At 45.7% G+C, this 27,070-nt stretch overlaps 1 protein-coding gene across 9 annotated transcripts in view; it reads right to left on the minus strand.

Annotated features, from left to right (window-relative positions):
- Positions 1 to 7,275: 7,275 nt before the first annotated feature.
- The window catches only part of Plekha5 (pleckstrin homology domain containing A5), a 176,523-nt gene continuing 156,728 nt past the window's right edge, over positions 7,276 to 27,070 (minus strand). For 4 of the 9 annotated variants that reach the window (XM_035448414.1, XM_027429946.2, XM_035448416.1 and 1 more), the window contains 10 exons: positions 26,897 to 26,946; positions 25,768 to 25,956; positions 24,284 to 24,404; positions 20,493 to 20,605; positions 19,339 to 19,548; positions 16,563 to 16,703; positions 16,080 to 16,204; positions 12,973 to 13,109; positions 10,892 to 10,994; positions 7,276 to 8,074 (listed from right to left, as the gene is read on the minus strand). In XM_035448414.1, coding sequence (XP_035304305.1) covers positions 10,900 to 10,994; positions 12,973 to 13,109; positions 16,080 to 16,204; positions 16,563 to 16,703; positions 19,339 to 19,548; positions 20,493 to 20,605; positions 24,284 to 24,404; positions 25,768 to 25,956; positions 26,897 to 26,946 — 1,181 coding nt within the window. In that variant the 3' untranslated portion in view covers positions 7,276 to 8,074; positions 10,892 to 10,899. The remainder of the gene's footprint in view (positions 8,075 to 10,891; positions 10,995 to 12,972; positions 13,110 to 16,079; positions 16,205 to 16,562; positions 16,704 to 19,338; positions 19,549 to 20,492; positions 20,606 to 24,283; positions 24,405 to 25,767; positions 25,957 to 26,896; positions 26,947 to 27,070) is intronic. The other 5 variants (XM_027429959.2, XM_027429953.2, XM_027429952.2 and 2 more) reach the window with 5 other exon arrangements.

A 27,070-nucleotide genomic window follows, 5' to 3' on the forward strand; every position in this document is an offset into this window, starting at 1 on the left:
CACTGGAGCTTCCATCTGTCTTAAGGCCTGCTCAGTGAAGAAAGCACCGGAGACTGCAGTGGGTTGAGAATTCTAATTCTGGGATTCTTTACTGTTCTACCACTCAATCAGTAGAAAGCTCAGAGAACTTTCCACTGGCCCTGTGGTTCTTCTCTTTCTCTTTCTTTCTTTCTTTCTTTCTTTCTTTCTTTCTTTCTTTCTTTTCTTTCTTCCTTCCTTCCTTCCTTTCTTCTTTCCTTCCTCTCTCTCTCTCTCTCTCTCTCTCTCTCTTTCTCTCTCTCTCTCTCTCTCCCTCTGAAGGGACCAGCTCCCCTTTTGGCAGCCATAATGGCCGAACATGTGCTTCTGTGACATTGTCTTAGACACTAGAAAGTCAGATGCCTGCCTTGTGACAAGGAACCAATCAGAAATTAGCTGGTGGCGCTATGCTTTACGACCCTGGGTGTACTTTACGGACATTGCACACAGCAATGACGCACAGAGCATAGCAACCACCCTGGGAGGGCCTATGGACCATAACAACCAGTTGACCAATCAACACAGGGCAAGCCCTCCAAGCCTGGAGGCACACCAATCCTGAGCCTGTGTGTACCCCTAGACACTCCCCTTACGCTGTCCTACAAGATCTCTCGGGAGCCCCTAGGAGTTGTCTTTGCTAGCCATCCGCTATGACGCGTGGGTGAAAGACCCGAGCTAACATGGGGTTAGCTCATTAAAAAAAACAATAAAGCCTCGTGCAGTTTGCAGCAAGTTTTCGACTCCGCCTGGCGATTGGGGTGACCGCGGTCGTGGCCTGGGACCCCGGATACCTGAGTTTTCCAGGGATCTAACACCTCTCTCCCCTCCCCCCCCCTTTCTTACTTTCTTTTGGTTTTTTGAGGGTTTCTCTGTGTAGCTTTGGAGCCTGTCCTGGCACTCGATCTTGTAGCCCGAGCTGGGACCAGCTCCCCATTTCAGCAGCGATAACAGTCTAACACATGCTTGTCTGACCTTGCCTTGGTCACTAGGAGGTCACATGCCTGCCTCGTGGCAAGAGAACCAATCAGAAGTTAGCTGGTGGTGCTATGCTTTATGGCTCTGGGTGTGCTTTACGGACAAGTGCACAGCAATGACACACAGAGCATAGCAACCGCCCTGGGAGGGCCTATGGGCCATATCAACCAGTTGACCAATCAACACAGGGCAAGCCTGGAGGCACACCAATCCTGAGCCTGTGTGTACCCCTAGACACTCCCCTTATGCTGCCCTATAAGATCTCTATGCAGTGGCTTCTTGCCATCTTTCCTAGTCATCCGCCATGGTGGATGGATGGGAGACCCTAGCTAACATGGGGTTAGCTCATTAAACAACTACAATAAAGCATTGTGCAGTTTGCATCAAGCTTTCGCCTCCGCCCGGTGATTGGGGTAGTAGTAGTCCTGGGCTGAGATCCTGGGGCCTGAGCCTCTGGGGGTCTTTCAGCTTAGACCTCAGAGACCTGCTGCCTTTGCCTCCTGAGTGCTTGGATTAAAGGCATGCCCCACCACCATCCAGCCAAGCCCTGTAATTATAGAGGCACCCTCTTACTTTCCAGGCATGTTTGGTTATTTAAATACTTAAGAGGACATTCTCTGGGCTGGATCATGACCCCTGTTTTTAACACTGATCATTAGCTACTGCCAGATTCCAAATGTAAACATTGCAGTGGCTTGGATGGAAATGTATTCTGGCACTCACTGGTCACAGTGATAGTAGCAGCTTAGAGCCTTGCTCCAAGGAAAGTCAAAGTGTGTTTCTTTCACTGGTTCGTTTTAGCCTTTTGGTTCTAATTTTAGGGCCAGGGTGTATTTCTTTCACTGGCTCTGATTACAGGGACAAAGTATGTTCCTTTGGCACTGGTTTCAGGGTCAGGGTGCATTTCTTTGGTTCTGGTTGCAGGGCCAAAGTGAGTTACTTTGACTAAGCTCAGGGTGTGTTTCTTTGGCTGGCCCTCTACACCAAATCCTCCATTCTAAAGCACACACCCTCAGCCTGGCTGCCGGCTAATCTAAAAAGCTCCATGTGGGAGATCTCATTTTGAATTCACTAGTTCAGATCTCAGTCTAAATCTTGCCTCAATATATATTACACAGATGGGCACTGCTTGCCCAAACCCAGAACTTTCTATTTCTAATATCTAAACAGAGTTAGGTTACTACACAAGATTGAATACTAGCAAGGTCTGAGGCCTCTCACCCACATAACTCAAAGTTCACTTTAATCCTTTTCATGGCTCTGGCTTTCAACCCTACTTAGAGGTGGAAGACACATCACCATTTCTTCTCCAAACTTACATTTCTATCCTCAGAGCATAGGACTCTCTTGCCTTATGTTTTTGGAGCACTGTATTTCTGCCTTTCCAAGCCTGAAAAATTATGCTTGTATCTTTAATGGCTAAGAGGCAGAAGCATTTCAGATTCTCTTCTTCATTTGCAGACACGCACACAAAGTAGTTATGGATATGTAGATCATTGGGCTCAGTCTTACTGAGATTCAAATAATTGGGTAAATAATATTGAGAAATTGTTTCATGACATTCTACTCAATTAAAAAAGGCTGCCTCTAGAGTTGGAATTTGGCCTGCTTGCTCTAGATTCAAGGATGTTTGTTTAAAAATTATCTCCAAAGTTTCTGTCTTGGGTGAGGTAGGCTGTGAGAGGTCTCTGTAACCATGGCCAGCAGAGGAAGACAAGAAGGCAGTTAGGGTCAACACTACTTAAATAGCTAGTGTTAGTTCATACTTTGGAAGTCTGACATTGAGCAGTTTATTTAGGCACATTTAATTACAGCATTATTTGGGGAAAACTTTCCTGGTGATAATTAACTCAATCCCATGAATACAATAAAGTGCAAACTAAACTAATGATCAGATTGACTATATCAAAATTTGTAAAGTTCATGTGACACCTCTATAGAGATGAGTTCTATAGATTGACATCTTCCTTAAAAATGGTGTCTCTTCAGAGCAATAAAACCCTAAGACAATCTGCAAAAAGGCCTCTCAGCCTTTCACCCCAGGCCAGATACAATTCTTTACATTAGTCTTCCATTTTCTCCTGTTCCCTATCCCTCAGCCTTCCCAGAAAATCTCTCTCCGGTTCTATACTCTGTAACTGTGTCATCTGCTTACATAGATAATTACTTTCCAAGTGTCTTCAGGAATAGGGGACGGCAATTGCATGATCCATAGCAGCCGATCAAGATAAGAGTTTCCTTGTGCTACATGACTAGAGCTACATTTAATGGACCCGGAGCTACCCCTCCAGCCACGACCCCCCTCAGCAGGAAACAGCTAGAACGCCTCTGCCCTGAGTTTTGTTTTTTATATTCTCTGAGTTAGGAATGATAGTTTGCGGCAGAAAAATTACATCTCCCAGTTTCCCTGTTGACTATGTGAGCAATTGGCTTCATCTCCCAGCTGCCCTTGCAGACTGGGAAAGTCATTTCCTCTTTGGTCTTTTGGTCACCTGCACGTGGAGTGACCAAAGTGTGTAAAACTGTGTAAAAGCATGGTCCCTGAGGTCAGACCAAGCCTCTCTCTGCCTTCTATCTCTGCAGCTGCCTTAACAATGTAACAACTGACGCAGGGCGGTAGTGGCCACACCTTTAATCCCAGCACTGGGGAGGCAGAGGCTGGAGGATTTCTGTGAGTTCGAGACCAGACTGGTCTACAAGAGCTAGTTCCAGGACAGCCTCCAAAGCCACAGAGAAACCCTGTCTAGAAAAACCAAAAACAACAACAACAACAACAAAATACAATGTAACAACTGACACCTGCACCCCTGAGGGATGTGTCAAAAGCCTGTTAGATGGAGCAGTGCCTTGGGAAAGAGAGAGGGACAGGGATTGTACCCGGAGACCAGGGGACGCTGAGTGCTGCACACAGGGATGCCTTGGAATAGTTTCTTTGTACACTGTGAAGATTTGTCACTGTGATTGGTTTAATAAACAAGATCACTCAAAACAAAAAAAACCCCAAAACCAAAAAACCCAAAACCAAAACAAAACAAAAAAATAAACAAGATGACTGGCCAATAGGTGAACAGTGTAAGTTTCAGCAGGGAAAGCCAAACTGAGAATTATGGGAAGGAGAATTATGGGCAGAGTTAGAAGTCACCAGTCAGAAGCAGAGGGAACAAGAGGTGAAAGTGCTATGTAATAAGCAATATGGGTTGATTTAAATGTAATAGCTAGTTAGTAACAAGTACTACTAAGTCTCAGTGTGTTTAATTCCTGGTCTAATAAGGAATATGGGTTGATTTAAATGTAATAGCTAGTTAGTAAGAAGTACTACGAAGTCTCAGTGTGTTTAATTCCTGGTCTAATAAGGAATATGGGTTGATTTAAATGTAATAGCTAGTTAGTACAAGTACTACGAAGTCTCAGTGTGTTTAATTCCTGGTCTAATAAGGAATATGGGTTGATTTAAATGTAATAGCTAGTTAGTAACAAGTACTACGAAGTCTCAGTGTGTTTAATTCCTGGTCTAATAAGGAATATGGGTTGATTTAAATGTAATAGCTAGTTAGTAACAAGTACTACGAAGTCTCAGTGTGTTTATTTGGGAGTTGCTGACTCCCATTTACACAGGGACATTGTCCTGGTCTAGCCTATGTTTTGGAGTGCTGCCGCAGGCTGGAATCCCCTGGCATGGTTTAGTTCTGTCAGCTGTATTACTCTCGGCCTTTGCAAGTTTCTGCTTGACTCTTCAATGTAAATTACAATTAAGACTTCAAAATTGACAAACGGAAAAAAAAAATCAATGCCTACTTAAAACGAAACAGAACCACATACTACAGATTTACATTTAGCCAGCACATAAGTTCAAGGCAATTGGGGAAAACTCCACTCAAAGCCCTTTAGCAAAACAAAACAGTTTCTGCATTCAGTGACTGGATCTAGGGCAGGCAGGCAGGCAGCTCAATTGGCAGAGTGCTTACCCAGCATCCAGGAAGCCCTGGGTTTGTTCCCCAGGGCCACATAAAATGGGTCGTGGTGGTGCTGGCCTACAATCCCAGCACGAGGGCGGTGAAGGCAAAAAGAATCACAAGAGGTAGATTCCACTAGATACGCTTCAAGAGTTCCTTCAGCACTTAAGATGATTTACAGAGATTACATCAACTTCTTCACGTTCTGAAAATTTGTGGGGAGGAGTCAGAGGCGTGGCTCAGGTTAGGACACTTAGGTTTGGTTCCCAGCACCCACATCGGGCGGGTCACAATCACTGGAAACTACGTTAGGTTGTCAGAAGCCCTTCAGGCCACGGGCACATTCACAAACTGGTGCACATTCAGATACTTAGAAATATACAGGTATGAAAAGGCAAACAGGGTCTGGAGAGATGTGAGGGGCTAAGGGTGTAAATATAGACTGTTCTTCTGGAGGACCTGAGTTTGGCAACTGGCACCCGTGTCAGGCAGTGTGGGAGCTAAAGCTATGTTTTTAAGTTTTAATTACTGTGCCTACGAGATCCGCATAACAAAAATGCCTCTGACCTGTAAGTTCCTAGCCCAAGGACAGTATCTGAGGAACTGGAGACTGCTGTTCAAGTAAGATAACAAGCCACATGTTTTCACTTCCCTAAACAAGTCTGGCTGACCCAGTTGCACAGATGTACTTGATCACACGTAGGTGGGAGCTACGTGGGCAGGAGATACACCATGATGTATCTTACTCCGGGTTGGATGTAGGTGGGAAGTAGCCTCATGGGTTTGTCTGTGTAACTACCTGGCCAACTTAGCTCATGGTCATTTTCTGGGAACCCCAAAATGGACCTGGCCAAAGTCCATCATCCTGGCCAGTATTTAATTAAAGCTTGCTTCAATGTGGCTCAAAATTGTGGTAGTGGACTTACTCTTGCCTAGTGGGATTAACATTAGCTCACAACTTCCTGTAACTCCAGTTCTAGGGGGATCTGATCTCTCTAGCCTCGCCGGGATCTTGAACTTGTGTGTACAAATACACACAAACACACTTAATCAAATCTTAAAAAAAAGAAAAAGAGACATTCCCAAACCTGAGCCCTTAAAGAAATCCAAAAAGTCCTTGGAGAAAAACCAAGCCCAACTACCTTTCATCAGGACAAAGCCACCTTCTATAATGTTATGACAGAGGGGACAGGGCCATAGTCTGAGACTTGTGTTTCACGGTGTCACAGTGTCACATAAAGATACTGTTTACAGACGCCGAGCTGGCAACGCTGTCCTGACTTGTTTTCACTGACCCACAGACTCTGGCTAAGCACATTTTTGTTTGTTTGATTCCTTTGGAAGTGCATGCATATTTATTCATCTGCCTTCTGAATTAAGTCTAAATCCTCTTTCGTGTACCATGGGGTGGGGGCCTGATTTGACCAGTGCTAACCAGCACCAGCGAGGCTATCCAGAAAGCACCCCATTTCCTTGTAGTCTGGGAACAATATATAGCACGAACAAAGGGCTGGAGGGGAGGGAAACGTAATTGACTGTGAAGAGCGTGAACACCCGCAAAGAATGTGTTCTAAAGAGACCATCTCTGAGGGCCCCACTCAGGAGAGACGGTCTCCAGCTCCCAGTGGCGGGAAGCCACCCTGTCTGCCCCAACCCCCATGCTCATTCTCTAAGCACACTGGGACTGCAGCCTGGAGACAGGGAAAAGGGACAGGGGACGTCTCAAAACTAACTCTGCCCATTGGTGACAAGCTGATGGGTTTATGGATTTATTAAGTCAGAACAAGGACACAGTGGCCCTACACTGTGTCATGAAGTGGATATGACCATGGTCAGCACCATTTTCCTCTCTGGCCTCAGGTTCCTCTGCTGTCATAGGAGGGTAGGGCATACAGGCCTTTTAATAGCGCTGCCCAGGGAGGTGGTGGGATTCATACACCCATTTTTTCTTTTAGAAGTCACTTGGGTCTCTGACTCCTCCCCCCACCTTTTCTTCTTCTGGTGTTGGCAACTGATCAGAGGGGCTCACACACGCTGGGAAAGTAATCTACCTCTGGGCTACACTCCAGGTCTCGGATTCACCATTTTAGACAAAAAGGAAAAAGATACGAGCCAGAGAGTGGTGAACACCTCCAATTCCAACACTTGGGAAGCTGAGGCAGGCTGGCTGTCTCTCAAAGCCGTAGCTACAACACAGTGAAACCCTGGAGTGCGGAGGGTGGGTGGAGGGACAGGGGTGGGAGAGAGGGAGGGAAAAAGAGTCTAACACAAGCGATTTAAGAACATCAACATTTATTTAACATGATAAAAAAGAAATGAGATATGAACATTTGCAGTAAACTCTAGTAAGCGCCTTTATTACATGTGCTCACTGTATAACATCTACACAATGAACATAATTACATCTGTACACAAACCAAGTACTGGAGCTAAAAGCCTGCTTTATTGCTGTACACATTATTCCAACGATGTAAAAGTCCAGTACTTCCAAAATACCTACACTTGTAATTGTTTTGCTTTTTAAGGAAAAGCTAAGCAATGGCATTTGTGTGGGAGCTGACAGAGTGGTAGTAACTGCTAACGCTGTATCTGACTGAGGAAGAATTATAGCAGAAAACGGGACATACTTCACTTAGCAGTAATAAAATGGCACATTTTAAATATATTTATATAAAATCTTTACAAATCAAGTGTCAAACAAAGCACTGCAGTAGCCAGAATGGGAAGAAAAGAAAGGAAAGAAAACAAGGCTCACAGGGGAGTATAGCTTTGCCGAAAAGCCAAAGAAAACATAAATCCACCGAGACTTAAGCATCTAAATCTGGGAACTGCAACTAAGCAAGCTCTGGATGGACGGAGCGCGGGAGAAAGCACCTGGACTGGTGGGTGGGCTCTGAACTCATAGCAGCAAGCTGGCGGAGGATGGTGACCTCGAGACTACGGAGTGCACACATGGGCCGTTAAAGCTATTTTGGAATAAACATTTTCCAAAAGTGATAAAACGATGCTCTGTGGTCAGATGCATCAGAACTATGAATTTCATAGATTTAAGGTATACTGTACAACATCTTCCATCGCTGAGGGTCCACGGCTTCAGCTCTGTGTGCTCTCAAGAGACGTCAGTGCAGCTGAAAATTAAGAGACAGGAAGTTACTTTTCCAGTCTGCAAAGCTAATGCATGGCAATATCCCACAGCTACAAACTCGGCCTGGAAAACCCTACCACAGAACACACAAAGGGCACTTTCCTCATTTCCTTCCGTCAAACTGAGAATGTGACGAAGTGTGATGATGCAGTTAAACAGCAATTCAGAAAAATGTCTCCAGGTTGTTGTGAATGGATCAATAAAGCAGGCATAGCTGTGCCTGACTTCACCACAGTGGGAACCGAGCCACTCCCGAGGCAGCGTGCTTGGGAGAGTTCCTACACTCTGCCAAATCCACAAATCCAGAAAAACACGGCAGACACAATGGGAAAATGTTAGTGACAGAGTCTGTGCCCCAAGTTAGCTGTGTGTGGTGGCCGCATAACAGGAGATAAGAAAATATCTGGTGACATCCGTGCCTGGATGTGATGACCAATGCCACTTGGAATAAAAGTTAAAAGACAAAAATCCAGAACAAGTTGCCAAATTGGTAAATCTTTGTTTGGGGTATTTTGTTTTGTTTTGTTTTTTTTCCTTGGTTTTTTTCGAGACAGGGTTTCTCTTTATTGCTTTGGAGGTTGTCCTGGCACTCACTCTGGAGACCAGGCTGGCCTCAAACTCACAGAGATCCGCCTGCCTCTGCCTCCCGAGTGCTGGGATTACTCATGTGCACTATGTGGTGGTTTGAAAGAAAATCCTCCCCAAAGTGAGTGGCACGATTAGGAAGTGTGGCCTTGTTGGAGTAGATGTGGCTACTATTGGAGAAAGTGTGTTACTGGCCAGGTGGGCTTTGAGGTCTCCTATGCTCAAGCAACAATAGTTCAGTTCACTTCCTGCTGCCTATGGTTCAAGATGTAGCAGTTCCTTCTCCAGCACCCCATCTGCCTCCGTGCGGCCACGCTCCCCTCATGGACCAAACCAATGAACTGTAAGCTGCCACCTCAATTAAATGTTTTCCTTCTTAAGAGCTGCCATGGTCACAGAAATACAACACCAACTAAGACAGCCATCCTGCCTGCTTCTTTGTGGTGCTGGGAACTGAACCCAGACTCTGCATGCCAGTAAGGAGTGTGCTCGACCAACTGAGCTACATGTTTAACTCCCAACAGATCGTGTTGGGTTTTGATACAGGGTCTCACTGTGCAGCCCTGGCCCCTTGGAGCTCACTATGTAAACGCCAGGCTGGCCTCAAACTCAGAGACCCACCGGTGTCTGACTCTCAGGTGCTGGGACTAAGGCTCGTATCACCACACCTGGCCCAGTGAGTGGTTTCCAGTGTCCCTCTCTTCACGAACTAAGTATAGGCCACCATCCACGAGGGTGCATGCACATGCTTATTCTCCCCGTGTCTAGTGTTATTCTGTCACCAGTGTCACCTAAAAATAATCAAAAAAGAGCCAGGAGGTGGTAGCACACACCTTTGATCCCAGCACTCAGGAGGCAGAGGCAGGCGGATCTCTGAGTTCGAGACCAGCCTGGTCTACAAGAGCTAGTTCCAGGACAGGCTTCAAAGCCACAGAGGAAACCCTGCCTCGAAAAACCCAACGCCCCCCCCCCCCAAAAAATCATACACTCCTAACCTTAAGTAAGCTTCTCAACCCATGCAGACCCTGAACTACAACCCGCAGAAGCTTCTAGGCTCCACACAGACAACCTCAAATAAAAGCCAATCACACAAATGTTTCTGGACAAAGAGAAGAGTCACTACAAAAGCGAGGGTGAAGAAGACAGATTTCAGACAACAGGCCCTGCTGACTTTTTGACTGTTCGTGTTACCGCTTATATGACTGTTGGGAACTTATGGTAACTCAAAAGCTCCTGGCGTTTTAAGAGGTGGTAGATGCCGAGAAAACAGAAAGGGCATACAAATTCTCACTCTAGTTTTTCAGGAAGAGAAAACTATTTACCGCTAAGCACAGACTTATGGGTAAAGTAGGTGCTGTCTCCATTGTTTACGAGCAGGCCCGTGTGTGTGTGTGTGTGTGTGTGTGTGTGTGTGTGTGTGTGTGTGTGTGTGTGTGTGTGTGTTAGTGGTGCTACCACTACACCTGACAACCCAAGTTCAAATCCCAGAACCAACTCCACTCATGCCTGTCAAACACATACACACACAACTGTAATAAAAAGCAAAGGAACAAAGGAAGCAGTGACTCAGAAAGTTATCCTCAATACTTTGGACAGGGTTTCTCTGTGTAGCCCGAGCTGTTCTGGAACTTTGTAGACCAGACTGGCCTCAAAGTCACAGAGATCCAACCGCCTCTGTCTCCAAGTGCTGGGAGTGAAGGTGTACACCACCATTGCCCAGTAGCTATCCTCAATTCTAAAACTGGCACCTAAGGGGCACTGTAGGAGTGGCCTCCTCTTCATCCTTGCCCGCAGCCATGGTTTTAGGATTTCAATGCTACCTCACTGCAACCTAACTTCATCCTTACAAAAACCCCAACTCATACAAAGCTTACTCAACTAGGCAGAGGAGTCAAACTCGGTGCCCAACATGGTCCTGTGAGCATGAAATGAGTACAAATGCATCCTCAGGCCTGCGTGTGGGCAGGATGTCAGGTGAGAGCATAGCTCAGGCTTGGGGGAGGGCTGGCACAGGCTGAGAAACTGAGAAAAAACACTGAATCTCTCCAAGGCTAGCGGAGAAACCTGAGCTACCATCTGGGCTTCAGACAAATGGCCTGGCACTCTGGCCATGCACAGTCCATAGTTAATTCACTTGTACTACTGTTCCAGCAGATGATACCATCCAAGCAGACCACTCCTAACACAAGGTACCGAAGAGAAGGAGAAGACATACTTCTGAGACTACACACACATGAAATGCGATCCTTCTGTGAGCTTTGGTGGAGTGGGCGGAGCTGGTGATGCGGAGGACTCGGGAGACGGGGACAGACTTTTCACTAAAATACACCAAGAAAACAGAAGATAAGTACACATACACACACACATATATGTGATATATATATATTCATACATACACAAGTTGTTTTGAACAAAGCTAATTAATATTTATTGTGTGTGCATGCTTGTGGGGTCAGAAGACAGCATGGAAATCCACTTCCAGCTATCAGGCTTGGTGCCATGTGCCTTTACTCACTTAGTCAAGTCTCCAGTCCAGAGGCCAGAAGGTGACATCTTAGAGACCCCACAGATAATTGCTGCTGATGTTGTGATCTCCCCAATGCCACAGGGCTGTGGAGGGGTGAGACTGTGTTGCCACAGGCTAGGGAGGGGTCAAACCTTTTTCTCCTCTTTCTTCCTTTGGTTTTTCGAGATAGGCTTTCTCTGTGTAGACTTGGCTGTCTGGAACTTGCTCTGTAGACCAGAAATCTGCCTGCCCCCTCCTCCCAAAGTGCTGGGACTAAAGGTGTGAGCCACAACGCCCAGTCATTCTTTCCTTTTTAGCTCTCAGGTCAGTTCCCAGGTGTCTGCCAGAGGGTCTTTTCTAGTTGACGCAGCTAAATACCAAGAGATATCAGTGTTGCAGGCTCAGCACCATGGCACTCTGATGCAGACTGTACAACGACAAAGTGGTTCTGCTGATTACAAAGTGAGAATTCCTGTGCTCGCGCCGTGTCATCAGAAGTAACAGGTCACTACTGTTGCTCTCTGGTATCAGGCTGGCAAGCAAGTGTGAGTTTAGAGGACCGGAAATGTGTTTTGCTTACAGAGCACAAGAAGCAAACATGTAAGAGGCCAGGTGTAGTGGTGCACACTTAGTCCCAGCGCTCATCAAGGAGAGGCAGGCAGATCTCTGTGAGTTTGAGGCCAGCCTGGTCTAGAGTCCCAGGACAGCCAGGGTGACACGGAGAAACTCTGTCTTGAATGCACACACTCCCCCCCCCCTCAAAGCAGCAGTAACCACAGCAAACAGGCTAAAATGATGCCTAACCCCACTCCAATCCCCTAAAACTCTGCCAGAAAGAAGAAAAAGGGCTTCAAAAACATGAGAAAGCTGTGGCTGAAGCTCAGGAGTGGAAGACCTGCATGTGGAGGTCAAGGTTCACCCCCACATTCACACGTTGCACAAAAATGAAACAGAGAGTGAGTGACAGAGATTAGCACCCGGCCGGCCGCCCACTCTCTAAAGTGCTATGGACAGTGGGGTACTATCCCACTGGAATCCCCGTGTGCATCATGGTATTCGCCAGGCCAGAGCAAGATCACCTTCCTGTAACTAGATCAGGTAACAAAGTATCAGGTTGTGGTTTCTAAGAATCGCCTGTGAGCAGGAAATATTTCCACGTAGGAAGGCACTGCTTAAAAAAGATTTTGTTTTAAATTATGTTGCTGGGCTTGGGTGGCAAACTCCTTTAATACCAGCCCCTAGGGAGGCAGAGGCAGGCAGCAGATCTCTGTGAGTTTGAGGCCAGCCTCAGCTACAAAGTGAGAAACCCTATCTCGGACAAACAAACAAACAAGTGTGCATGTCTGTGTAACGGGGTGCTCAAGGCGTCTGGCATCGGATGTGGCACCAAACTCTGTAAGAGCAGTATGTGGCCTTAAGCACTGAGCCATCCCGCCAGCCAGATGATCTTAGAGACAAGCTCATGCCATGTTAGCACGGGTGGGCCTTGGACTGTGGCACCCTCTAGAATACAGGAACTGCAGGAAGGTCACCATGCCTGGCTCCTCTACAATCTTTTTAGCAATAGTTCACCATGTCACAATTGAAAATAAAAAGCAAACGAGCCCTCTGAGTCCCAAGCCTGGGCGTCAGAGCCGGGACAGAGGCTTCCTCCTCCAGGCAGGGCAATCACGAGCCTCAGGCTCATGCAAAGGCAAAGCTGTTGCCTGCAGTTAAGCTGCTGTAGTGAGAGCCTTGGTGGACTCACTGCACAGAAGCCCCCACTAAGGGAGCACGGAGCGTGCATGTACCTGTGGTTTGATTCTCTCTAGGAATCTCAGGAGGTGACTCCAAAGAAGCAAGAGTTCCCTCCTCTTCATGAAGACTCTGTGCTTCCTCAGGGTGATCCTCTGCCTGATGGTTTGTCATCTCCGCCTCTTCTTGAGGGCTAACGAGAATAGACCAGCGCATTAAAACTTGCAGGACACCATCCAGCTTCTCCTTTGTTCTTCTGAGGTGGGGTCTGGCTACATGGCCTAGGCTGTTCTTGAACTCTATCCTCTTGACTTGGCTTCCCAAATACGGAGACCACAGGTGTGCACCGCCGTACTTAACCACACAGGAGCCGCGTGTGTGGTGCACACCTGCAATCCCAGTACATGAGGGTGGAGGCTGGGGATCACAAGTCCAAGGGCTTCCTGATTTCACAGAGTGCTAGGCCAGCCTGGGCTACCCGAGACCCTCTCCTGACACACACACACACACACACCCACTCAGAGAAAAGATGTCACCATCTAGATTTAACAACTTAATGTTTTTCTCGTAAATAATGCTACTTTCTTATAAAATACAGGCAGAAAAAACATCAGAACAAGTCATCTACGGAGGCCGCCCACTCAGCTTTAGGAGTTCCCCTCTACCACTGTGTTCTAGCTACACTCAGATGAATTCCTCATTCCCTAAACCAACATTTCTGTTTTAAATTTTTGTTTTATGTATATGGGTGTTTTGTCTTGTAAGTCTGCACACTAGATGTTTGCACAGTACCCAAAGTGGCCAGAAGAGGGCATCATCAGATTCCCCATTCTGGGAATCCAACCAAGTCCTTTCTAAGAGTGGCCTGGGCTCTTCACTGCTGAGCCACCTCTCCAGCCCCTAGCATGTGTGTCCAACACGTTAACACCATTATTTATCAAGTCAGTACTCCAAAACTTTCCTGAATCTCTTATAATGGCATGTTAGGATTGTCTGACCAGGATCCCAAAAGGTCTGTATTCACTGTATTGCCAGATAGTATCTTTTTTTTTTTTTAATTTATTTACTTTTATTTTATGTGCATTGGTGTTTTGCTCTGATTGAGTTATAGACAGTTATGAGCTGCTATGTGGGCGCTGGGAATTGAACCTGGGTCCTCTGGAAGAGCGGTCAGTGCTCTTAACCACTGAGCCATCTGCCCAGCCCCCACCAGATAACATCTTAATGTGTATATGTGTGTGGTACATGACTGTGCACATGCTTGTGTGTGTTTACAGGTGTGAGGAGGTCAGAGGGAGTGGTCTCTTCCTCTGCTGCTCTCTGGTATTTTCTGAGCCGGGGTCTCTTCATTGCACCTGGAGCTCTTGGATTGGCTAGACTAGCTGGTGCAACAGCTTCTGGGACTCACTGTCTCTGCACAGCCTCCCATAGTATACAGGTGTGCACTGCTGTCCTAGTTTTTAAGTGCATTCAAGGGATCTGAACTCGTGTCCTCATGTTTGTACAACAAACAATTAACTCATTTCCTTCCTTCCTTCCTTCCTTCCTTCCATCTTTCCTTCTTTCCTTCCTTCTGTTTTTCGAGACAGGGTTTCTCTGTATTGTTTTGGAGCCTATCCTGGCACTCGCTCTGTAGACCAGGCTGGCCTCGAACTCACAGAGATCCGCCTGCCTCTGCCTCCCAAGTGCTGGGACTAAAGGCATGCGTCACCAATGCCCGGTTTAACTCTTTTCTTTAGACCCATAAAGTCCACTCCTGATCCAGAAGCTAGCCTTGTTTTTGTTTTGTTGTTAGTTTTTGTTTTTTTTTTCGAGACCAGGTTTCTCTGTATTGACGGGGTTGTCCTTCTGTGTGTATGTTTCTCTCTCTCTTTTTTTTTTAAAAGATTTTATTTATTTATTTATTATGTATACAGTCTTCTGCCTGCATGCCAGCAGAGGCCACCAGATCTCATTCAAGGTGGTTGTGAGCCACCATGTGGTTGCTGGACCTCTGGAAGAAGAGTCAGTGCTCTTAATCGCTGAGCCATGTCTCCAGCCCCGTGTATGTTCCTCTTATTGGCTGATGAATAAAACACTGTTTGGCTAGTGGCCAGGCAGAAAGGATTGGCGGGGCTATCAGAGGAAGGAAGATGATTTCGGGAAAGGTAGACAGAGTGAGCCTGCTGGACAGAGTCTCGATACTGCCAGAGGAGTAACATCATGCCAGGCATTACTGGGTGAGCCCACAGCCTCGTGGCAATACACAGATTAATAGTTATGGGTTAACAATTAAGACAGAGCTATCCAACAAGAAGCCCAAGCTATTGGCCAACAGTTTCATAACTAATATAGCATCTGTGTGTTCATTTGGGGCTCAAGGGCCATGGGACCTGCCATGCCAGGAAACTCATGCTTACACTGTGTACCTCTGGCTGTCCTGGAACCCACTCTGCAGACCAGGCTGGCCTCGAACTCACAGAGTTCTGCCTCCCTCTGCCTTTTAGTGCTGAGATTAAGGACATGTGCCACTACTGGCCAGGCATATTTTTTTTTCTGCAGATTTTTTAAATTTGAATTAGAAACAAGATTGTTTTACATGACAATCCCATTTCCCTCTCCCTCCCCTCCTCCCCTCCCACCCCCCCCCCCAACTAAAACCCTACCTATCACATGTCCTTTCTGCTCCCCTTGGATGGTGAGGCCTTCCATAGGGTGTCATCAGAGTCTGTCATATCCTTTGGGATAGGGCCTAGGCCCACCCCATGTGTGTTTTGTTTTTTATGATACAGGGTTTCTCTGTGTATCCCTGGTTGTCCTGGAACTCACTCTGTGACCAGTCTGGACTCAAACTCAAGAGATCCACCTGCTTCTGCCTCCTGAGCACGGAGCACAGCCTCACCTAGCTTAGCTCACTGTTATCAGAAGATCACATAGTAGAGCTGGAGAGGTGGCTTAGTAGTTACAGCTTTGGTTGTTCTTGCAGAGAACATGGGGTCTAGCTACACGGCAGCTCACAATCATCAGTTAAATCCAGCACTGGCCTCAGCAGGCCACATCACACACAAGGTGTACATATACATATTCAGGCAAAACACTCATACATAGACAGACAGACAGACACCATAAAACACCCCATAGGCTCTTTTTAAAGACAGTCTACTCCTTCTTCTTTAGCTCTTACCTGCACGTAACATCTTCCAGTGTCTGATCTTTATGCTTTTCTGTATCCATCACTCCCTCAGAACTCATTCCATTTGGCTCAGGTGTGAAGAGCATTTCATAAAAAATACTTTCAGTTCTTTTAAGCTACAAAGTAAGAAAAAGTGCTTTTCAGAGCATTCTTGCCATATTTAATGTCAGTAAAGCTGAAATGATCTCACTGATTAAAAATTATGCCCCCAAGTTATACACTACCACAAATACTTGTGAATAAGTCTACATTGAAGTATATTAAGAATATTAACATTATTTCCTGCTAGAATGCATGAAGTCGTCTATACGAAGCGATGATAACACTTTGCTGATGTAGCTATTCGATGAATCCATCAATCAAATTAAAGAAGATTTATCATCTCACTGCGATTTAGAGCTCTCTCACTGAAAAGCACACCTCAGCTCCCCTGATCGAATCTTCCCAGCACCCCCACCCTGCTGCGGCTGTTACCTTTCTGCCAAGGTCTGCCTTCTGGGGTCCAGCATCTTCCAGGAGCACAGCTTCTGCGGCTGCAGTTTCAGGATCAAGCTTTACGTCATTTTCTCTGTGCTCGGGGTCCAGTTCCTTAACGCTTTCAGCCCTCCTTAGAGTCTGCCCAAAAGACATGGTATTTTTATCCATGTACTTACATTTTCTGACATTGTTTTGAATTAGGGTCTCATGGAAGAACAGCAGGTACTCTTAACCTCTGAAGATCTCTACTGTACTCCTGCTTTCTTGTTTCTGTTTTTAAATTTATTTATTTATGAGTGCTCTGCACTACAGAAGAGGGCATCAGATCCTATTACAGATGGCTGTGAGCCACTATGTGGTTATTGGGAGTTGAACTCAGGACCGACCTCTGGGAAGAACAGCCAGTGGTCTAAACCCCTGAGCCATCTCTTCAGCCCTGTTTTTTTTTTTTTTTTTTTTTTTTGAGACAAGGTTTCTATGTGTGGCTCTTGGTGTCCTCAAACTCAGAGATCCACCTGCCTTTACCTCCCAAATGTTGGGATCAAAAGCATGTGCCACCATTACCCAGCTCAGTACTTTTTTTTGGTTTGTGTTTTTGCTTTTCAAGACAAGGTTTCTCTGTAACTTTGGAGCCTGTCTTGGAACTCATTCTGTAGACCAGGCTGGCCTTGAGATCTGCCTGTCTCTGTCTCCCGAGTGCTGGAACTAAAGGTGTGTGCCACCACTGCCTGGCTTGTTTTGTCTCATTAGTTGGTGCAGACTGTCTCAAGCTCACTTCAACCTGAGGCATTCCTCTGGATTCAGTCTCCTAAATGCTAGGGTTGCAGGCTTGAACCACCACACCCTGCTTTCCTTCTATTTGGTTCCTAAAGCATCTTTAGACTGGCACTGTGCACCTGTGTATGTTTTACAGATAACAGGCATTAGTTGGGAAAACAAACCAGAGTTTTACTTACAAAGAAAATTTCTAAAAAAAAAAAAAAAAAATCAATTTTCTCCTTTCCTCTCTTTTAAAATCACCTATTCTACAACTTGTAAAATGTGCCATGTTTAACTGTCAGAGTCTATGGCCCACAAGCCATCTACTCTTATTGGATGGAAGAGGAGGTGTGATGGGGAAAGTCCTTCTGTGTATATGTTTGTATTATTGGTTGATAAATAAAATATTTTTGGCCAATAGGGAAGCAAGTTAGGTGAGACTAGGAGTTGAGGAGGATTCTGGGAAATGTAGTAAAGAAGTCTTGTGATCCAGGCAGGAAGTGACATGGCAGGCAGACTTGGAATATAAGCAGAGACAAGCAGGAAATCACTCTCTTGCTCCTCCTCTCTTCTCTGTGGAGCCGCCATGTGATCCCAGTAAGAGAAGATGCCTGTCGCTGGCATCTGATAAGTTCTTATAAATATATAGATTAATAGTACTTAAGACTGAGCTAGCAGTAAGAAATCCTAGCCATTGGCCAGCAGCATTGTACCTGTGTCTGTGTGCTATTTGGGGCCCTAATGCAGCGGGCAGAACTTGGGTGGCTGGCCGAAAGATTTATTGTTGCAGAGGTGGCTTATGCCTGTAACTCCAGGTAGGGTGGCTTATGCCTGTAACTCCAATACTTGGGAGTAGAGGGAGGAGGACTGCTAAAACTTTGAGTCCAGCCTAGGCTATATAAGGTTCCAAGATAGTCACAGTCACACATTTCAGTCTCAATGCAAATAGCAGGGATGAAAGAAAAACTAGCCAGAGATAGCTCAGCGGGTAAGGGTGCTTGCTGCCAAGCCTGACAACCTGAGTTCAATCCCTGGAGCCCAGCTAGAGGGAGAGAACCAATTCCTGCAGGTTGTCCTCTCCGTGTGTGTTGTGGTACACACACCCACACAAATACATACATGCACAAAATAAAGGTGGGGCTAATCTTTTCGTACACTGTAAAGACGTGTCTTTGCCAAGGCGCCTTCTGACTGGTTTATAATAAAGAGCTAAGTTGCCAATAGCTAAACAGGAAGAGGCTAGGCGGGACTTCTGGGCCCACAGAGAGAGAGAGAGAGAGAGAGAGAGAGAGAGAGAGAGAGAGAGAGACACAGAGAAGGGGAGGTGAATCCAGGCGTGGGAGATGTGCCAGAGGACACAGAGAGGAAACAGGAGGTGCAAGATGGAAGAGAGGTAAAAAGCCACATGGCAAAATGTAGACTAATATAAATGGGTTCCTTTTTTTTTTTTTTTTTTTTTTGGGGGGGTTTTTCGAGACAGGGTTTCTCTGTGGCTTTGGAGGTTGTCCTGGAACTAGCTCTTGTAGACCAGGCTGGTCTCGAACTCACAGAGATCTGCCTGCATCTGCCTCCCAAGTGCTGGGATTAAAGGTGTGCATCACCAATGCCCAGCTAAATGGGTTTCTTTATGTTACAAGAGCTAGCGGGACAAGTCTAAGTTATAGGCCGAGCTTTCATAATTAATAATAGGTGTCATTTTTTGTGAGCTGGTGGCTCAAAGAAAAATCCACCTACAGATCAGCTTTGCCTATGTCTTGTGATACAAGTTTATAATCTTGGCTACAATGGAGACCAGGGCCTCCTTGGACTATGGAATGAGTTCAAGAGATGCAGTTTCATGATGACTACTTAATTAGCCAGAACAACGGGAAAATGGCCGGTGTGCTTCTGTTACGGCCAGGCTGGCTCCTTCCTTTGCAGCAGACTAAGTAATTCGTCGTTTTTCTTACCGAACAAATAGAAGGGACAGATATGTAAGAATAACCAGAAGCAGTTCAATCAGAAGTCAGCATACCTGAGTAACTGTCACAGGGTTATCCCTCACACTCGAAGGACTTTGGAAGGGGGACTGGTCTGAGGCACTGATGACATTCAGCCCCTTCTTCTTCTCCCTCAGGCAGGCCTGTTGGTGTCTCCTTATTCTCTCCATTTGCTCTTCCACGGTCATCCTAGGGCGAGTACTTTCAGCCAGACACAGCTGTTCCACTGCACTTCTTGGTCTCTCCTTAGGATTAAAAATAAGCCTGTGAATACATACATGCACACACACATGCACAGAAAACGCTCATGCACGTGTGTGTGCGCGCGCACACACACACACACACACATACACACACACACACACACACACACACACACACACACACGGTGTAGGGATGGATACCTTAGGAGGCAGAAGCAGGAATGCTGTACATTTGAGGCTAGCTTGGGTTACATATTGAGCCCTGTGTCACTAAACATAAACGAACAACTAAAAATAAATGGGGTGGCCTGGTGGTGGCGGCACACACCTTTAATCCCAGCACTTGGGAGGCAGAGGCACGGAGATCTCTGTGAGTTTGAGGCTGGCCTGCTCTACAGCATTGAGTTCCAAGACAGTCAGGGCTACAGGAAGAAACCCTGTCTCAAACAAACAATAAATGGTGTGGCTTCCCTGAATAAAGTTACTCCATGTCTCAAAAACAGAAAATGGCATAAAACTCAGACTAGGAGAAATGGGGGAGGGGAGACATGGGACAGAACACCTAAATACCAGGAGTTTTTTTTTTTCATTTTGAGAAAATGTAATGTTTTCAGTTACACATTACCATCAAGCGACTAGTCAAGAAAACACCCTAAAATAGTTTTTGGTTAACAATGAAACTATAGAAATACTATTTCCAACAACTGCATTTCAGCATCACGGCCACTACATTAATACTGATACATAGCTGTTAGTTTTCTCTCACAGTTCTTTTTATTTTGCGGGAGGTTAATTTTGAGTGCAGCCAAACTGTGGACGAAGACTTATGTTGGGGCTGATGGGCTGTCCTCTGAGGTGCTGATGCTCTGACTGTGGTGAAATGCAAGGAGGGTGATGTTTCTAACAGAATGCTACAAACAGAAAGCTCGCTCGCTCGTTCGCAGCAGCAGCAGCAGCAGCGCAGAGCTTGGCGCTCATCTTTGTACCGTTCTTAGCTCCACCTTCTTCGTCTTCCTCAAGGTCACGTAGGAAGCTATTGTTGAGGATTCCGGCGTGGGTGACCTCGTTCTCAGAGGAACTCCAACGGGAAAGTGGGAACCTGAAAGGTAAGGCACTGTAAGTCCCACAGAACCCCTGTCACCCAGCAGGGTGCCCTCCTGATGCACCTCACTGCAGGCCTTTGCTGCTTATGGATTTCTGCTCGGCTGGGACCGCATCTAATCCACGAACAGTGCTCTGCCGGACACCAGACCACACCAGCCCTGGGTGCACATCAGACAGACCTGCCACTTGCAAAGGGCTGGGGCTGGAGAGATGGCCCAGCAGCTGAGAGCGTTTGCTGTTGTTCTAGCACTCACGCCAGGCAGCTCTCCACCACCTGCATGTCCAGCTGTAAGGGACTCCACCTCCTATTCTGATCTCTGAGGGTACCCACATGTATGAGACAATACATTCATGAAAACAGAAAGAAAACTACTACTACTTCTTTTTTGTTTTGTTTTGTTTTTTGAGACAGTTTCTCTGTGTAGCTTTGGAGCCTATCCTGGCACTCGCTCTGGAGACCACGCTGGCCTCAAACTCACGGAGATCCACCTGCCTCTGCCTCCCGAGTGCTGGCATTAAAGGCGTGGGCCACCAACGCCTGACAAGAAAACTACTTCTTAACTTCAGTATACTCTTAACTCTGTGTGCATGTATGTGTCCAGGTGAGTTTCATGGAGGCCAGAGGCATCAGGTAGGTCCCTTGTCTCTGAAGTTATTGGTGATGGTGAGCCGCCTGGCATGGGTGCTGGGAACCAAACTCAGGTTCTTTGCCAGAGCAGTAACCTGAATGTGTTCCTCCATGTGTAATGTAGTCCAGAATAAACGAATCTTACTGTGGGAACAAGAGATGTGTTTTTTGCCAACAGCACTGCAAGCAGGGTTTATTCCAGGAATGTAAGCGGAATGATTAGTATCAAGATAGAGGACCTGGGTTCAGTAACCTGCACATACGTCAGACGGCTCACAACCACCTGTAACTCCACCTCCAGAGGAATCCGACTCCCCTGGGCTCTGTGGGCACCTGGATCACACCTGGGAATAAGCATGTAAAGTTCCTGCCAAGCATGCCTGAGGTCCCATAGCCAGTACTGCCAGATCCAAACAGGAGCAAAATAAAACGAATTATAATTCATTTTAGCATTTGAAAATCAATACGAAGACCAGCTTGGCATGAACCCCGGTGCAATGTGAATCTGAGCCCATTCCAGGGGCTGGAAAAAGTGGGACAGACAGTCCCAAGGAAGAGGAACACAGAGGAAGAGAAGCTGAGGACTACAAGGACAGTGAGGTGCTCAAGACGGAAATGAAGCACCTTAGTGACAAATTATAGTGTATCCGTCACTGTAAGCGTGAAAACCAACTGTGTCTGAGGGAAAACCACACGGTTGCAAAGTCCACACACAGATCATGCAGAGACCACTCCAGGTGCTGCCCACGAGAGAGCATCAGCCATGCTTCTCATGCTCCAGCACCGTCGCCAGGCTGCAGAGGCCAGGAGGCAGGGCCTCCCTTCCTGTATCAATGTTAGATACCCGTTCAGCACTCACTAACCCGCACCCTCAGAGGGCTACAGCTGTAAGGAATGGCCTCCGTTCTGTGGGCTGTTGCTATTGCTGTTCCCACCACATTCCAGCTTCCGCCACTGCAGAGAGGCAGTGCGACTAAAGGACCTGACTACTTACTGGGGACATCTCTCAGTGCCTGTCCACAGGGAATGTCTACAGAACTCTAACCAGCCTACTGTTTCCTTATCAACAGACAGGGATCTCTCATCAGTGACAATGCAAAGGTTTGGGGGTATGCAGAAAAAAAAAAGCATCACTTTCTCTGCAAAAAAAAAAAAAAAGCCTGCAGCAGAAAAAGAAGAGGAGGCGCCCCTCCCTGGCAGCTTCGTTTGCGTTCCAGGCCACCTGGACTAGACTGAAACTCTAGTTCAGTGGACAAAAGTGCTTGCCATGCAAGCCTGGTGACCCGAGTTCAATCCCTGGAACCCACAGGAAAGCTGAGGGAAGAAACTGATTCTACAAAGCTGTCCTCTGACCTCCACAGGAGGGACAGGGAACACATGCTGGAGGTTGTCATAGTGTTCAGCTGTAATCTCAGCACTCCTATGCAGACATGAGGGGCTGAGGTAGGAGAATTCCCAGAAGCTCACGCTCACAGACCAACTAGCCTAGCACATACAGCAGAAAAAACAAACAAGCAGAAAACCAAGAGACTTTAGTCTCTAAAGTCAACATCAACATCTAAGGTTGTTCTCTGACCTAACCTGACATGCATGTATGCATGCATGCACACACACAGAAAACATTAAAACAAAAGAAATAAAAATGTGTTTTTTTATAATGCAATTTGATATTACTGACTTCCTTCATGCAAAAGCCCATCAAACGTCTTCAAATGAGATGAAAGGTTGGTGAAGATGCAGAGTGGAACAGTCTTGCATAGCACGCCTGATGTCCTGGATTCCAGACCAAGCGCTAGGCGGGGGACAGGGGAAAGAAGAGCCATAGGACACTCGGTGTGGTGTGTCTACATGCGGACAAGCCTCCCTCCTAAGCAGCATTTAGTAAAAGCAAAAACTGGAACTAAAGGGCCATGATTACTGGCCCAAGAATGGAGACCCAGGCAGAGATATGACATCCTGCCTTGAAAGTCTCCAACAGCACCATCGAAATCTAAATGGATTCATGGGCTCTCCGATAAAGAACTACGGCACACCGCTGCCCTCCCTATAAGCAGCAATCCTAATGGCCTGCCAATCGGCTGGGCAAGACAAACTTCTTCAGGAAAGCAGCTCGCTGTGGCTTGAGCGTGCACGCACACACCCACATGCACACGCGCGTGCACGCACACACAGACACATTCGTGTGCACTTGCCAGTGCTCTTGGAGGCTAGAAGAGGGTGTTGGAATCTCCTGGAGCTGGAATTACAGGTGGTTGTGAGTTGCTTGATGTGGGTGCTGGGTACCGGACCTAGGTCTTCTGCAAGAACAGCAAGCACTCTTAGTCACGGAGCCATTACACCACCCCTAATGGTGACAACTTTGCCTCAACATTTCTGGTTCTCCTTACTTTACTTTAATTTCTTTAAAAACACATCTTTTTAGACTTATTTATTTAATGTGTATGCTTGTATGTGCACCATGTGTGTGCTTGGCGCCCTGAGAGGTCAGAAGAGATTTTGGATCCCCTGGAACTGGAGTTACAGATGGTGTGAGTGTAGTGATGTATTATTTACGATTTATTAAAGCTTGACTTAATATATCACTACATGTGAGCTGCCATGTAAGTGTTGAGAGTTGAACCCGGGTCTTCAACACCTACGAGTGTGCTTAACCACTGAGCCAATTCTCTGGCCCCCTTTTTTTTTTTTTTTTTTTGAGACAGAGTCAAGCTAAGTAGACCTAGTTGCTCACAAACTCATAGCAATCCTCCTGTAGGTTTGTGTCACCATGTCTGGGTCAAAGCATTCTTTCCTCCCTCCCTCCCTCCTTCTCCGAGACAAGATCTCATTATGTACATAGCTCTGGCTGGCCTTGAGTTCACCACGTAGACCACACTGACCTCCAACTCACACAGGGTCAAAACATGTTTTAATCAGGAAACTCAGAGATCCCAAAGATTTCAGATGTGAGATTGTGAACTTACATATGTACTGGGTACAAACGTAACCAAAATATCTGAGTACAAAATAAAACACAGAGGGAGATAAAATGCAATCAACACTGACCTTTAACAACCGGAGCTTCCGTCTCAGAAGCCGGTTCTGACTTTTCTTCTCCGTTAGATTCATCAACTTCTGCCACTGTGGTCAACTCTGGCTCACTCTTGTAGAGTCTATAATCTGGACCCTTGAATGGAAGACATGTGATTGCAACAACAAAAGCCACACGTTTCTTGTACACTGTGCATCTCAACTAGGTAGGAGGCTCAGAGACAGCAGCCTGGCCTAGCATGTGCAAGGTCCTGGGCTCAACTGGAAAACACGTATGCGATATATCTCTCAATACATGTTACATGAAAACTCAGTAGAAGGAATAATTCAAAGTTTATTTTTTCCTTTCTCAGGAAGATTTTTAGTTAATAAAACTTACTATTTTAAAATTAATTATATTCCCAGGGACAAAGTCTTTTCTTCGGTGTATAGGGATTGAACCAAGGGCCTTGCACTCACTCTAAAGATTTATTTATTTTATGTATATTAGTGCTTTGGCTGCATGTTTCTAAGTGTTCCTGGTGTCCAGATACCATAAAAAGGGGTTGGATTCCCTGGAACTGCCATTCTAGGTGGTACAAAGAACCAAACCTGGGGTCGTCTGGAAGAGCAGCAAGTGCTCTTAACCGCTGAGCCAACTCTAGCTCTTTGCATGTACTTTATTAACCCACACAGGCAAGACTGGCCTTGAACCCCCGATTCTTTTGACCCCCTAGGCATGTGTTGTCTGTCTGTCTGTCTGTCTCTGAGGTTGCCTAGCCTAGGTTGGTTTGGTCATGATTCTCCTACATCTGCCTCTCTGAGAGCTGGGACGACAGACGGGTACCATCATCCTTGGCTCAAAGCCACATTTTTATCATGGTCAAACTAAGGTCTAAAAATAACCATACAATCATACATTTTCATTTAGAAGTAAGGCTGAGTAAGGTTTATCTCAAACTAAATTCCTGTCAGAGAATACTTTGTATTTCTCAAAACTATCTAAGTTCTACTTTTCTTGTTTTTCTTTTGGAGATGGGGGGTCTTGCTATATTATAGCTCAGGCCTCATGAGTCCACCCATGAGTCCACCCAGCTAATTCTAGGTCCCTTAATGTCCGTGCCTGCGACAGCCTCCTGGCCTGCTCCTTGCCAGGGCCCACATCCCTGCATGGTTTTCCTGCACTGCCCACCTCCCACACGTGGTGCTATTTTCTGATCCACATATTCTGTTTGCCTCTAACACTCTCAAGTGTCAAGTTTAAAATACGAGTTGGTCAGAATGTATAAAGTAACCAACTTATGAGTAATGAAACATTAAAGTTATGAGACTATGAAAAAGCAGAACGATAAAATGTAAACGGGGGAAAAACAAAGGGTAATGTTACAGGCAAATGAAAAAGCACGAGCTAAAAATAAATAATGGAATTATAGCAAAAATAAGCTGGAGTATGAAATAAAATGAGTTTTCAAAAATGAGTGGGCATGTAAAACCATTCTGTGGCTGATGCAGCCACTTACAGAGTGAGAGCCATTTCTTGGGTATCCTTGAACTTGATGCAGCTTCTTTTCTTCAGGCAGACGCACGGGGCCCCTGCTATAACAGAGCAAGGAGCTGCTATCACTGAGCAGAGGGGGGATTATGGGAGGCTGCTCTGTAAAGTCATAAGACCGAGGAAGTGGAGGCCGAGGTGGGACTACTTCCTCTTCCTAAAGATTGTAGAATAGTCACCTTATTTAGACAAGCAGATTGGATTAAGCATTTCTAAACTGTTTTCATTGCTACGTTAACTTAATGTTACTTTAACACGATTAAAGGGACACTGCCAAGCCAAAAGTCTCACATTGAAACACCAAAGCAGTTTTGCAGGGTGGTAGAAGATACTGGGGTTTTAAGTCTTTTCTCCTACACTTATGGGGTAGCTTTACCTACCCAGACAGATTACTGTGTGAAATTACTTTACTTCACTGCAACACCGGGGGGGGGGGGGGGAGCTGGCTTTTTTTTTTTTTAAAAAAAATCTTACTATTATATATTTTTTTGATGATTTTGAGAGAAAAAAAAGAAAAGAATTTCTTTTTTGGCTTTTTAAACAACACTCAAGGCCACAGACTTGTTTTGGGCAGGTTGACAGTATCTCTTTGTTGTTACAATTTCTCTATGGCATGCATGACCAAGCCAACTTTATTTACCAACCATCGTATAAATGTTATCAAATATAAGAAGCTATGATATTCACATAAGAAGCCATGATATTCACATTATTTAGAAAAAGTACAATAATATTAAAACTCTAATAGATGAAAAGTAGTCACTAATTTGATTTTTGCATTTAAGGAAAAAAATCATGTTAGAAATTACTAGGACACCAAATTACTAAGTCAGCAACACTTCAAGATTAAAATGATCTAAATATACTTAAAAGATTTTTCTTTTTCTTTTTCCTGAGATACAGTCATGCTATATAGCTCAGGCTGGCTGCAAATATGTCAGCCTCCTGCCTCAACCTCCCGAGTACTAGGGTTACCTGTATGCACCACCACCCTAGATAGGCTAAAAAATGTTTATTTCAGGAATAGAGAAGACTTAACTATTTTTAATTTCACTTGTTAACATTTATAGTCAGCTAGGAAAACAAACCAAACTTACCTCACTTTTGTACTTAACTGCCGAGAAAGGCTTTGATCCTGCCAGACCTACTGGGGAAATTAGAAAACGTAACTACTTATACTAAGAACACCTTTCCAAACCCACAGAAGAATCATCTCGGTTAGCTTACTTTGTTTAGAAATGTTAAATGTATTTACTTTGTGTGCGTGTGTA

This window comes from Cricetulus griseus, chromosome 8 (genome assembly GCF_003668045.3).
Source record: "Cricetulus griseus strain 17A/GY chromosome 8, alternate assembly CriGri-PICRH-1.0, whole genome shotgun sequence".
Taxonomy (NCBI): domain Eukaryota; kingdom Metazoa; phylum Chordata; class Mammalia; order Rodentia; family Cricetidae; genus Cricetulus; species Cricetulus griseus.